The 14,469-nt window shown below is 42.3% G+C and overlaps 1 protein-coding gene across 1 annotated transcript in view; it reads left to right on the forward strand.

Annotated features, from left to right (window-relative positions):
- The first annotated feature begins 7,652 nt into the window (after positions 1 to 7,652).
- thbs1b (thrombospondin 1b) overlaps positions 7,653 to 14,469 on the forward strand; it is a 13,892-nt gene continuing 7,075 nt past the window's right edge. The window contains exons 1-15 of the mRNA XM_020604094.1: positions 7,653 to 7,833; positions 7,997 to 8,081; positions 8,286 to 8,845; positions 8,985 to 9,060; positions 9,403 to 9,486; positions 9,634 to 9,743; positions 10,255 to 10,368; positions 11,259 to 11,355; positions 12,200 to 12,373; positions 12,567 to 12,743; positions 12,841 to 13,014; positions 13,244 to 13,371; positions 13,487 to 13,639; positions 13,903 to 14,121; positions 14,244 to 14,351. Coding sequence (XP_020459750.1) covers positions 8,018 to 8,081; positions 8,286 to 8,845; positions 8,985 to 9,060; positions 9,403 to 9,486; positions 9,634 to 9,743; positions 10,255 to 10,368; positions 11,259 to 11,355; positions 12,200 to 12,373; positions 12,567 to 12,743; positions 12,841 to 13,014; positions 13,244 to 13,371; positions 13,487 to 13,639; positions 13,903 to 14,121; positions 14,244 to 14,351 — 2,238 coding nt within the window. The 5' untranslated portion in view covers positions 7,653 to 7,833; positions 7,997 to 8,017. The remainder of the gene's footprint in view (positions 7,834 to 7,996; positions 8,082 to 8,285; positions 8,846 to 8,984; positions 9,061 to 9,402; positions 9,487 to 9,633; positions 9,744 to 10,254; positions 10,369 to 11,258; positions 11,356 to 12,199; positions 12,374 to 12,566; positions 12,744 to 12,840; positions 13,015 to 13,243; positions 13,372 to 13,486; positions 13,640 to 13,902; positions 14,122 to 14,243; positions 14,352 to 14,469) is intronic.

Below are 14,469 nucleotides of genomic sequence, written 5' to 3' on the forward strand. Positions count from 1 at the left end.
GTGTGGCCAGGGCTGTGAGCCTTTGCTTGGCAGTCTCTAAGGCCTCAGGTATGGACAGTGAGTTGTATTTCTTAGGTACCCCGTTCTTCATCACGACTTTCTGCAATTCTGATAGCTGGCTAACTTCTCTCCGTGCTGCCTTGTTCTTGGTCTCCAACCTCCTTCTCCATGGAGGATACTGCTCCTTATGGTTTTTGTTGAACTTATAGCCATGCATCTCCAAGATGATGGTTGCTGTGGTGTATATGAGCTTGTTGGTCTCAGTGATGGTCGTAGTAGGGATTGTTCTTAGTGTTGAATTCACATCATCTAGTAGACTTTCAGAAGGCACTTCACTTAGTCTTGGTAACCAACCACGGAGGTTCCTGGTGTCCATCTTGCTCATGATCTTCAATCTCAGGTCAGCTGCTCTTGAATCAAGCTCATCTGGGCTTGTTATTGGGGCTATATTTTGTTTGTTCTCGGTTTTAAATGTTTGTTCACAGTCATTTAATGACAGTGTCGCAATACCAAACAAAAACCTGGAAAAGTGTATTTTTACTGGGTTGTGGATTTCATGAGAAAAACATGGCCCTTGTGGTATAGGATATATTTTCCTGAGGGACCAAAAAAAACTAAAAATAAACCAGTAAAAAAATCCCCAAATGGGAATTTAACGTTCAATTCAGATTCCTATCTACAGGTCTCAGAGGTGGAAATTCAGTCCTTCATCCACCCCTCACTCTAAGCTAAGTCCCTCCATAGATGCTGGTGAAAAACAAAATTTTGCTATCTTTTCCATCAGAGTCAGTTTAACCTAATATAAAACTCGGGACTGTGTTGATAATTGTATCTCGGCAGATTTTCCTATCCTGTGAGTCAACAAGCATTCCATAACTATGACCATGACAGACTTTCACAGAGCTCAGGAGGGCTCCCAGGGCCAAACACGGCCCCATCTGCATCAAACGATGGGTTTAACTGATGCTGAAAAGCATTTAGAAAGCTGGGGCTGCAATAAAGACTTTATCCGTGGTGTATCAAAACAGCTGGAACACCTGCAGAAAGGACAATTTTAGGATTCCTGTGACATTTCTCAAGCTTTTCACAGTGGGACAGAAGGGAAAAGGAGTAAAAGTATTGACTTCAGGTATAAGCAAAGGTCATAAACTGCAAGTAAACAGAAGAGACTGTAAAATGATAAGTGAAAAAAGTGGCATTTTTGCCATTTTTAATAATGTTGTGGTTTTGAATGAGTCAGTGCCTCCACATATACCACCTGTTTCTGTTTCTTATGGCCTATTTAAGGAAATGAAAGGCCAGGACACCCACGGACTGAAGAATTCAAACATAAGTGTGCATGCCTAAGACCTGAATTGAACCAAGGACAAAGAAGGGAACAACACCTCACAGCGCTTTACTGTTTACAGCAAAGTATGAAAGTCTGAATTAGGACACAGCCATTGACAACCTCCATGTCATCTGGTTACTTGTCATATCGCACTGCTACTGTGATGCTGGTACTGTACATGCTGGAACATTTTATCTGTGGTACATGACAAGGATATGATTCAGATGTGAGCTTTTCACAGGATCGTCCTTGTAAAACCTCAGTGTCATGTCATATGAAGCAGCGGAACAGAAAAACACACCTCAAACAGCTCGTAAAACTAACGGTGCACTGCAAAGTACTGCTTGTAAAGTTAAACTGAACTATTATTTATAGCTTTGTGTGGAGAAATGGCTGAAGAACATCAAACCCGGAAGATAAAGGGCAGAAATTCACACAATATTTGGCATCTGACCACAGACACTTAAAAAAAAAGAAGTCACTTATCACAACATTATACATGAGTAATTCAAGGTGTCTGTTTCTAGCTAGCAGAAATCTTTAAAAAGGTTTTGGTTTATTCAAATTTGAAGTACCTTATGTCCATTGTTATATTTCCATCATCATATGTTCTCAGTACAACCAACAGCAAACAAAAGAGTTTACCAGCCACCTCTGTTTCAACTCAGTGCGCCTCTGTATCACTGCAAGGTCGTGCTATCCCGGCTCTACTGTTTCTCCTCGGGGCAAGATTATGGTTTGTTTATTTTGACATTTCAATGGAGAAACGCAAAAATGACACAGATTAGAGGAACTCAAACAATACTAGAAGCAGGGAACATTTCAGCGTTCAGTGTTTCCAAATACGTCATATGGGCCTTTTGTCAGGGACACTGACTGGTCTTGGAGATGTTTATGTTGAAAGCCTTATTCCAAGGTTTTCATTTGATCATTTCCATGACCAACATCAAAAGCATGTAATGAATAAAAGAAATAGAAAACCTTAAATTGGTCACATGGCGGAAGGAAAACATGGAAAAAAATCTTGAATTAGGAAATACTTTAGCAGGCAAATAAATAAATAAATCTATGATTTGTTGGCATGATTTTAGTATGTTTTTGTTTGTTTAGATTCAGTGTTTTGACTCCACAGAAATGATTAATGCAAGTTATGTCATGCCAAGTGCTCTCTGTGAAGCTCTCATTAATAGTTATTATACCGTGGCTAACACTGAAACATCAGCACCAAGTGAACAAGCTGGCTATCTAATGACAACCTTTTAAAGGAAGATACCAGCTATAAAGAAGGATTTAACATTTCATTTAACCTTCTTGCTCATTCACTAGTAAACATACTGTATGTATGAGCGGTAGTTTTTATCTGCACTCAAAAAGTAATTTGTGAATTTCTTACAGCACATGTTGCAGTGGAGCTGATTTGTCTTAAAATATCTTCTTTGTCTTTACCACACATTCTTGCTACACACAGCCTCGCTCTCGCTGTGATGCAGGAACACCAGTCTGACATGAAATTACTTTTGCTGGCTTTGCTGGGTCTGATAATGAGCTCATGACCTCAGGAAAGGTGAGACATACCTGCAGAAATGCCGGGGATGAGTTGAAAGACAGGTCACCAAGACAGGTAGCAATGTTTGTGCTCCACACAAGCGGTCAGAGCATTGCTAGTGGCTGTGACTGGACAGGAACCAAAAAAGGATTTCAGCTCTAGTTTTTACGCATCTTAAAGAAAGAATGCTGCAAGAGTCGGTAACTTAAACACGTCATTTAAAAGATGTATGGCCTTCAGAGTTTGAGGACTCACTTGAGCCCCTGTCATGTATTAGTGCTTCACGGTCAGGTGAAGCAGAGGCTGTAGCATGAAAGTAAAAAGTCAACTAGCCTGACATATTCCTGGTGCCCTTACTGACCCACATAGTATGTTAAGGAGCTTAATACAGGATGATTGAAAACAGCATCTAAGCTATGAGAACACATAATTCACTCACAGGTTCACTGAGGAATAATAATATCAAGACTGAACATCTTTTACAGATATGGGTTTCTTCTTAAATATCTCAAAACATATAGTATGTTGTTATATATTGTTACAGTGGGAGAACAGGTTTAATCATAAATATGAGCACTAGTGTTACTGTTATCTTAGGTTAAGGGCATGGAGAGACATGGAGTCCTGATGCCAAGTGGCATCTTCAAACTGATATTGCTGTTCAGACTACAGACTCGTCACATCTGACAGGCTAACTACTGTAACATTTGGCTGAGACCTAAACTTGACAGGTCAAATTCTATAGCTAAATTATTTCAGCACAAGCGCCTTTCTTGGTGTCGTTTTCGCATCAATTAAAATGTTCAGCGTTAAGGAGGTTTGGGGAAAAAAGAACTCTGACCACTGAAACAAACATCTGCAGAGCATTCAGGTAATTTATTCATCTGTGAGGCAGTGACCCGTGTCCAAGAGTGCATTTCAGCATCTCACTCACTCTGAGTCTGTGTCCTTTTCTTTGGGGTCATAACCCTGAAACAGCTCCTGTGTTGCTCTGAAGTCCATCCCACCGCTTCTGTTTCCTGCTGTTGCTCTGCAACCTCATCAACAGATACAAGCCTGGTTTGTATCAACTACTGTCTCCCTCAAAAGGATGAAGAAAATTATATATTTTGGGAATCATTTAACATAACATTTCCCAAAAACATTCTGGTCACTATGAAGAAAAAAAAAGTTATATTTTGCCAAACTTAGCAGCTTTTTATTGTGATATGTGGTTTTAAGAGCCACTGCAGCAACAGCATTTCATTCACTATCGATGAAGTGTGTGAGGACTCACAGAGAGAAGCAGTTTAAGTGAGCCAAGCAGTGTACACCCTGGACAGGTCGCCAGTCACACTCTCATTCACACCCGCATGTCTGTGGATTGTGGGAGAAAACCCAGAGGAAAACAGAAAGGTCAGCTGTGAGGGTCAAACCCTAAACCGTCTTGCTAAATTGCTAACCACTGCACCACCATGCTGCCCATTTAATAAGCTTACAAGCCATTAAATAAGCTGGTGCAAGTTTCTTTAAATGGCAGAAGTGAGGTGAATCCTTTTACCTTAAGACTGAATTATTGTTACAATGGTTCAGTCACTGATTCATATTCTCCAGTCAGTTTCCTAACAGATGCATTCTTGTCGAGTTTTAATACAAAAAAGTTCATAAAAGGTGCTTGGTTAACAATTTAAAGGCAAAATAAAATAAGATTAACTACCCAGACAATTGCTATAAATATTGCAAAAAGAACAAGAACTAGTTAAACTGGTTCCTGGGCATGTGGTTGTTGTTGTAAGGTATGCTTTATATATAAAACCATTAAACCAGACGTAAACAATCCAAGGATGTTAGGATGAATGACAGTGCATGCCAGGGTGGGGAGTGTTCATACCTGCAAGTAGCACATTAAAAAAAACCCTGTCTGAGAGGTTGCTTTTTTGTTCTTGCATGTCATTGCCAGGTCCTGATCCACACCCAGTCTCTGTAACTACTAGTATTTGAGACACTCATCTAATTGTGCGTGGCTTGATTTGACTGTGCAGGTCTGGACTGATCCTTTGTTTTGCCACTGTTTCAGAAGTGCATTTCTCTTGTTTTACGCCCTGTGGGAATGAGCTTCGGGAACATGACAACACGTATGTTGCTCCAAAGTGGAAAAACACAGTTATTAAACACTCCTAAAGAAAACTGTTACAGTGCCGCTGCTGCAGAACGTAACTTTTATTCAAGGTCCTCAGTTATGTGAAAACGTCCTTGATAAGCTCAGATTGACTTTCACTGATGACAGAGGACAAGGAGGGGTATTGTAGTGCCTATGGTTTGTGTTGAGTGAGCTGAGAGGCAGCCTGAGTGATTTCTGTCCAGCTCCTAGACAGATAAACAGACAGAGCATATGGAACAAGGCTCCCAGGATACTTATGTATGCTACAGAGGCATGTGAGGAATGTGGACATGGCAGGTGACCTCTCTACATCTCCAAACAAGGCTGGCTGACAGTTGTTTATTGCTGCTTTTGCCCAGATCACCACCGTTTGTGTTTGTTTACAATGGGAATGTGTGTGGAGCCATAAAGGATGGGCAATGTTTGAAACTCCCCCAAGAATTATGTCTTCATAACAAGCATTTGTGTTTTTAATTAGCTGAACATGAGACATATGGGTGTGAGTGTGTGTGTCTGTAAGGTGGCCTGAGTATACTGCACATGATTTTCCATTGGTGATGCTAGTTTCCTATTCATGGTGGTCTAATTTGCTACTGATGCCTCAGGAAACAATTGCAGCAAAAGACAAATGAAATCAAAAAACAGAAATATTTTCATACATTCACTCTATGTATTGATTGACTTATCTATGTAATGTTCATGTATAGTTCCTGGGCAGGCTGAACAGTAATAGTTACTCACAGAAACAAACATTTTGACTGGATATTTAAGTCAAAATGACTTGTCCATGGAAGCCCATGAAAAGAAGCTGGCACACCATGACCCCCTAATAGACCAAAGATGGAACTGGATCTACATTACATTCCTAGACATTACTGGATATTTAGAAATTACTGAGCATCTGAGCCAGTGGAAACTGATGTCTTTTCCCTTACAGAGGACCTGTTGCTGCCTTGAGCACAGTGGCGACATTGGTGAACACATGCATTCTTCTTTACAGATATCACCCAAACACTAACATGAGCGTTAGACGAGCTTAAAGAAACTCCCAAATTTGGCATCATGCAAAGTCCACTTGCTCACTCAGGTTAATGCCTTTCCACACTGACAAATCGTTATATATATATGTAGGCCTATATATTATACTACATGTAAATATTCTCATATTACACTGTAGACAAGTCCTGGCATTTGAGCCAGTGACAACGTATCTTCCACAGGCTGAAATGAGCCACCTACAGTCTCCATCAAGGGTCCTGCTCTGAGACAGAGACTAACAGGCACCAGAGGAGTTGGTGCAGCTTTGACCTTAGGACCCCTCAGGGTACAGCTTTTATCCCCAGATGTCTAAACCCACATTCAGCTCCATCACAGGGCCCAGTACACACCTGTCTGTTAAACTCATAACTCTGAAACCTGTCACATTACACACAGGCTACAGTAAAAAGGCATGTGGCTTATGCTTCAAGTAGATAAATTACATGTCCAACCAAAAGAGCTTAAGTTTCTTTGTGTCAGTGAAGGGCAGAAAATATGGCAGGTCTATCACCAGGTAGACAAAAGACCGCCTGTTTTTATAAAGATGAGGGAACACTCACTGAAACATTTGCCCCTTCTGTTTACATTTTGTTACTGTGATTTACTATGCCTCTTTTATACAGATCACAACGTTCTGATCGAGGCAGAAGAAAATATTATTATTATAATAGTTGCACTACATATTTTCACTGGTCCTGTGAGAAGAATCTTAGCTTTTTTTTCTTCCCCAAACCTTCTCTTCATCTTTGACAAATTGGCAGTAAGTGAGTGTTTCAAAAACACTTAATCAGGAATGATGCTGGCTCTGGAGGATGCCCTGCCACTTTCCCTGTTTTCAAAGGCTTAACATATAATGGTGCATTGATTACCACCAATTTCATTAAAGACTCTTTTGAACTAATCCAGTTTAAACCTGAATGTGAGTTCAGGTGTGCTGCTGCGGCGCCTTGCACTGCCTCAGGCACCTCTCCAGCGAACTCACGTCGACTCCTAGCGTTAGAAAGTGGAACTGCAACAAGCGGAGGATAATAAGAAGATGTTGGGCTGCTCATACCTGAACAGTATAACCCGACGTTTGACCTGATAAAACTTGTGCTGTGTCCAGTAAAATATTTATAGTTACATGGTTTTTATTTTAAAAACGTCTAGAAAAAGTAAAGAATGGAAATATCTTTGCAACCATAAAGAACCTAAAGTATACTAACTAGAAAAACATCATGGGGATATTGCAACCTGTGCTGTAGTTACTGATGCAATGAGAGGAATAAATAAAATAGACCTTGAGAAGTAACACAGGAGTGATTTCCGTGACTTTTATTTTGCGCAATAGAGAAACAGCGGAATATCTGTAGTGTGCGTTATGGAAATCTGCGTGATGGAAATGCTTGTGAGCGCTGATGGACGGACGTTGTTATGGCACTGAGAATTGCTTTCTCTCTCTCTCTCCCTCTCTCTCTCTCTCTCTCTCTGAGCTAAGAGGATAAGCTCGTCCCTTTTCATCGTGATTGGACGAGTCCACGTCTTAGGAATGGCATCTAACTGTTTAAATAGCACTCTGTCCCCCCTCGGCTTAAAATTTGTAGCGGTCGATAGCAGGAAGGACAAGTTTGCAAACAAAGGGGGGGAAACACTTGTCTTTAGTATTTTTCCTTCTTTTCAAGGTGAAATATTTTCTTATCTAATAATTCGTATTAAAGCCATTTCTTGGGGATTATTACTGGATTTCTACACATTTTTGTGGGATTTTTTAACTTTTGGTCTGTGGTTTTCGTCAAACAGGTGAGCATGCGACTAGTTATGCGCTGAACGCCATAACATTTGTGATTTATGGCACCATAGAATCATTTTAAATGTTTACAAGCTGATGCGCAGTGTCTGTGGCTGGCACTGACATTCATGTTGAAACTGGTTAGATTGCTGTGTTTTGTCGTTTCTGTTAAAGGCAGCAGGTTGGCGTTTCACCATGAAGTTGACTGGGATATTTTTGCTATTGATGCTGTGGACCTGCGAGAGCGCCAGAGTTGCAGGTGAGTTTGGCTGAACTGAGAACTTCAGCTTGAATTTGCAAGACTTCTCAGAATATTACATCTTTTTTTCAAACGGGAAATTCATTGCTGTTTATTGTGAAAATGAGGATGAGGATTTTAAAAAGTTTGCAGTGCCACACAAAACAATAGAAAGCCAGCGCACTGCCAGACAAAGGCTGACTGCTTATTATTATTCACCCGCAGAGAGCCGAGAAGACAATAGCGTGTTTGACTTGTTTGAGCTCGTCAGAGTCCCCAAGAAGAACCACGGGGTCACCCTGGTCAAAGGAGATGACCCGTACAGCCCCGCATACAAGATCCTCAATCCAGACCTCATCCCGCCGGTTCCAGAGAGCGCTTTTAGGGACCTGATCGATTCCATCCATGCCGAGAGGGGATTCCTCCTGCTGCTCAACTTCAAGCAGTTCAAACGGACCCGGGGAAGCCTCTTGACCGTGGAGAAACTGGACGGCTCTGGACCCGTGTTAGAGATAGTCTCCAACGGCAAGGCGAACACCCTGGACATAGTTTTCTCCACCGAGAACAAGCAGCAGGTGGTTTCCATCGAAGAAGCCTATCTGGCTACGGGCCACTGGAAGAATATCACGTTGTTCGTGCAGGAGGATCGGGCGCAGCTGTACGCGGGATGCGAGGAGGTGAACGCAGCTGAGTTGGATGCGCCTATCCAGAGCATCCTGACGCAGGAGACCCCAACCAGCGCGCAGCTCAGGATTGGCAAGGGAGCCGTGAAGGACAGGTTCATGGTGAGCGCACGGGCTATTGTTGACTAGAAGCTTACTTTCATATTGGGGACTTATTCATGTTTGAGGCAACGATTACGTTTGTTTTTTTTTTTACTGGTGCACGGAGTTATAGCCTAAACGTGATCATCAATACTTGCAGGGGGTCCTACAGAACGTGCGGTTTGTGTTTGGAACAACACTGGATGCCATCCTCCGCAACAAAGGATGTCAAAGTTGTGAGTAATCTTGACCAAGATGCCTTCGGTGTTTACTCATCACTCACCTGCTTCATGTAATGCCAAGTCCCAACAAGTTCTGATCAAACAGATGCTGTAAGGCTTCATTAGTTTGCCTGCTGATTTCTATCTAAGACATTCACCGTGAAGCTGCTTACACTTTGTCAGAATATATACCAGTTTACAAATATCTCAGGGTACTGTGTTCTACAGGGTGTAAAGTATTAACTAATTGCTTTTCAAAAAGGTATGGCATTGTGAGATGTGTAACATACCCCATCTTTTTTAATAAACCAGCCAAAAAGTTAAGCAATTTGCTTTATGGTACCATTTCTCCTTCAGCCATGACCACTGAAACCATGATCCTGGAGAACCTCAATGGCTCCTCGGCCATCAGAACAGAGTACACTGGACATAAGACTAAAGGTAAACACTGCTGCATGTGACTTTGACCTATGGATTTCCCATTATACACCGGCTGACACCTGATTAGTCCTCAGTATAAAAAATGAAAATATTTACCTATGGTAACAATTAATGGCCATTCCCCCCTGTGTCTCTGCCCTGGTGAAGACCTGCAGATGGTCTGTGGATTCTCCTGTGAGGACCTGGTCAGCATGTTTAAGGAGCTGAGAGGCCTTGGTGTTGTGGTGAAGGAGCTGTCCAATGAACTCCGCCAGCTAGTAAGGAGGAAAGCTCCCAGTGTGTGTGTTGGCACAGTGAAAGAGACCGCCTGTCTGCTGCCTCTCTCTCTCTCTCTGTGTGTGTGTGTGTGTGTGTGTGTGTGGCCTCTAGGTTACCATCACTACCCATTTGTAGCTGTTCTGCAAATAACATTCCTTATACTGCATATTCAGCCAAGGAAATGCAGTGCCTCTAACATAGCTAATACCAATAGCTATTATTTTACTAACTTTAGCAAAATACAGCCTAAATAACTTTGACTTTAGTTCTTATTTAACATATTTATTCTGTTTTTTGAATTTGTCTGTCTACACAAAAGCACATAACCAACACTACAGTCATGTTCTTTTTACTTTTTTTAACTGAATGCATAGATTGTACATAGGTTAATTAGTACCTTATACTTTAATATAGGCAGACAGGTATTTGCCAAGATAACAACTCATACAGGTCCAGATAAACAATAAATATCTGTTTTGTCTGTTTTGTCTGTTTAACATTTCCTCCCAGACAGATGAGAACAAGCCTATTAACATTCACAGTGGCGTCTGCCTCCACAATGGCATCGTTTACAAGAACAAAGATGAGTGGACGGTCGATGACTGCACTGAGTGCACGTGTCAGGTGAGATCTCCAGTTTGTGCTCCTACCAGCTTGTGGATTTTGTCTTAAGTACTTAAACACATGTCTGAGGGAACTTGTCTTTACATGTACACACACATTTGTGTAAAGACAATCCACACCGAACAACCTCTCAAATGATCTGGTCCAGTAATTAGTGGTGTGAAGGCCTGGCAGAAGACCAACAGTCCTGTTGTAATGAGTGGTCTATTGTCAGACATTCATCTTCAGTGTGGCCTAGAGGGACTTGACCAGACTTTAAGTGATGCATTGCTTATAATTAAGAACAAGACCTTGGCTCTGACAAATGGAAAGGAGGGATGGGGTTCATGTGCAAATACTTGGCACGGAAGATCCCTAGTTCACCGATGGCCTTTATTTCCTGATTTCCTCTTCTACGGATACAGTAGTTGTCCCTATATCCTCCTTTCTTCCCTGTCACTGATCAGATCCGGGAAAGAGAACGTTAGCATGAATAGTTGGAGGCAGTTATTATCCTTGAGTCATTTGCAGTGAACTCACAGATGTGCTGGCAGGCAGGCTTTACTTGTTTGGGGCTCAGTGCTCCACAGTGAAAGCTACTTCCATTACTGGCCTCACTCTCACCCATTTCTGACCCCGTGGGAAGGCAGTTGTCTGCAGGGGTCTTCGTTCTCAGCCAGAGTGCTGCCTTTTAGTTTTGCTGGCATGGTAAATCTGTGCAAACTCAGATGGTGGGCTGTGAATTTAATGAGTTGATTGCATACATGGACTAACACTTGCACAAAAATTCTCAGTAGTATCTCAGTGCCATTGGAAATGGGGATTTAATCGAGTACTTGGACATAATTTGGGTGATATCCATATTTCCAAGCTTATGTTTAACCATCAATTTGATCTCTGTGCTTGTGCAGAACTCTGCTACTGTGTGCCGGAAGATCTCCTGTCCCCTGATCCCCTGTGCTAATGCCACTGTTCCTGATGGAGAGTGCTGCCCACGCTGTGGAACACGTAAGCATTTCTACTCTATGAAGCCCAGTTCATACAGTACAGGAAGGCACACTGTAATTACAGTTATGTAAACCTGCGCTAAAAGCATTTGCATAAATAGCCCCTGTCACCTAGAATGTATATGTTTTAATTAGGAGATGGCGCATTCAACCACTGTCCTGTTCACTGAGAGATCCCTTTCTATGTTACTGGTCATACAAAACAAAACCGCCACAAATATTTCCCCAGATGTAAAGGTTTCTACTCAAGAGAAAACATGTTAATTTCAGAGATGACTTAACATCCAAGTAAATGAAAGGCTACTTATGTGTTTGAAACACTGGTGCTTTGTGCTCCAAAGCATCTTTGAATCTTCGAGTTGAACTGGCTGTAATTTGCCATATTGGTTAAAGCGGGATGGAAAGTTGGTTGACTGTTTAGTGAAGCCCATCTCCAACATGAGCAGAAGTGACATGTTGTTCATACCAATGCAGGCTTGGCTGCAATGCTTCCCTAAAAACTAAGTAAACATGGGAAGCCGCTTCAGCCACTTGTTGAAGTCATTACACACCCAGTTTGCAAAATCCTTTTCTCCGTAGGAAAACATATGCCAATGGGACATCCCTATATATCTTAAGGACAGTAGGCCTTTCTGTTTCCCCAGCTCGTCTCAGTGTGCTAGTCTTTGTCCTCTATCTCTCACATTCCAACTAAATGCACACTATTAGCCCCCAGCTTCAGGAACTTTCCCTCCTCATTTAGGTTTGGAAGTGTTTGTGAAGGGGTGCTGCCTCGCTGGAATAGCTCTTTTATTGTCTCCCTCTTCCCCGCTTTCTCATATTCTCTTCTTCTCTCTCCTGCTCAGCGAGCGACTATGCAGAGGACGGCTGGTCGCCATGGTCTGAATGGACCCATTGTTCTGTGTCATGTGGGCGGGGCACCCAGCAGCGCGGGCGCTCTTGCGACCGTATCAATAACAACTGCGAGGGTACCTCTGTGCAAGCCCGTGACTGCTACCTCCAGGAGTGTGACAAGCGCTGTGAGTTAACACAACATACTCTCACTCATCAGCCAAACACAAACAAAACTCTTTGAAGAAGTCAAGCCTGATTCACATGTAATGAATCTGTGATTTTACTATCATCATCTATGTAACATAATGTTTCATAACACAGTGGTCCAATGCTTTGCTGTCTCAAAACTGACCTCTGACCTTTCTTTGTGGCCTCTAGTCAAGCAGGATGGCAACTGGAGCCATTGGTCACCCTGGTCTTCCTGCTCAGTCACCTGTGGTTCCGGTGTCATCACTCGTATCCGCCTCTGTAACTCTCCCACCCCCCAGTTCGGAGGCAAGGACTGCAAGGGAGAGGGCCGTCAAACTGAGACATGTCTAAAGTCTCCATGCCCCAGTAAGATCCACCAACTAGTATTTTCTGTCTGACTGCATCTGTGTGTTGTGTATAGCAACAATGCACACAAACGCTGTTTTCTTCTCATCTCCCACAGTCAATGGCAACTGGGGACCCTGGTCACCATGGGATACATGTACTCTCACCTGTGGAGGTGGTGTCCAGACTCGTAAACGCCTGTGCAATGACCCCACACCAAAATACGGTGGTAAAGAGTGTGTTGGAGATGCCAAAGACACTCAGATGTGCAACAAGCAAACCTGCCCCATCGGTGAGGCACTTTTATAACACTTCTACATGTCCTATGCATCTGTAATATTTTATTCTGCAGCTTTTACTGAGCTTTAATTTACTACATTATCATTACTTTTTGGCATCTTTTTTGTGTACAAGACCTAATTATTTAGTGATATTTCTATATAGCCTTCATGATGACATAACTAGAATTCAAGTACCTTGAGGATGATGTTTTGATAATGAGCCAGCATTTTTGTTTTCAGACGGGTGCATATCTAACCCCTGTTTTGCTGGAGCCAAGTGCACCAGTTTCCCTGATGGTTCCTGGAAGTGTGGAAAGTGCCCGACAGGCTACACGGGCAACGGTATCAAGTGTAAAGATATTGATGAGGTAAAAATTCTTTAGTCCTTGAATTATTCTACAAACATGGTTTGATGCCTGTTTAATATATACCAAGTCTCCAGATTAATCATCACAAATGTTGCTCTTTTTGTCCAAAAAACAGTGCAAAGAAGTCCCAGATGCTTGCTTTGAGTTTAATGGTGTGCACCGCTGTGAAAATACAGATCCTGGCTACAACTGTCTGCCCTGCCCTCCTCGCTTCTCAGGACCCCAGCCATTTGGCAGAGGTGTGGAGCAGGCTGTTGCAAATAAACAGGCAAGTACGGGGTTGATTTTATATCAAGCAGCCAATCAGAGAACAGCAAAAAGCAAATGCTTTGACATAAAGCAATACAAAATGGTGAGATGTAGGATAAATCAATACTGGTAAGTGGGTTATGTGGCATCTCCACGGTAGGATCACAATCATCTGTTGTTAATGTCTGCCTTTTTAAGAATAGAATGTCATGAATTTTGGGTTGTGCACAGTTAGTCTGATCACTGATCAGTTAAACTATTTATCTCTCCCTCCCTCTCCAGATATGTACACCCCGCAATCCCTGCATTGATGGAAGCCACGACTGCAACAAAAATGCCCGCTGCATCTACCTCGGACACTTTGTCGATCCCATGTATCGCTGTGAGTGCAAGCCCGGTTATGCTGGCAATGGTCATATCTGTGGAGAGGACACAGATCTGGATGGATGGCCCAATGCTGACTTGGTGTGTGTGGAGAATGCAACCTACCACTGCAAAAAGGTAGTTAGTGGTAAAGTATTAGAACAACATGCTTCTACAATTATTAAAAAAGATGGAAGAAACTACCCTGCCCCCTACAAATCAATAAGCTATGATTTTTGTCTGACGGTGTTGTTACCCAGGACAACTGCCCCAACCTCCCCAATTCTGGTCAGGAAGATTATGATAAAGACGACACTGGAGATGCTTGTGACAATGATGATGACAACGATGGCATTACTGATGACAGAGTAAGTGAACCTCTCCACACAGTGGACACAACAGCTGATGAGAGCATGTGTGCTTGTGTTCTGTGACTGCGTTTTTTGCATTTATCATTCATGATGTCTAATAGTCTAATAAGATGTC

Source organism: Monopterus albus, unplaced genomic scaffold (genome assembly GCF_001952655.1).
Source record: "Monopterus albus unplaced genomic scaffold, M_albus_1.0 scaffold63.1, whole genome shotgun sequence".
Lineage (NCBI taxonomy): Eukaryota > Metazoa > Chordata > Actinopteri > Synbranchiformes > Synbranchidae > Monopterus > Monopterus albus.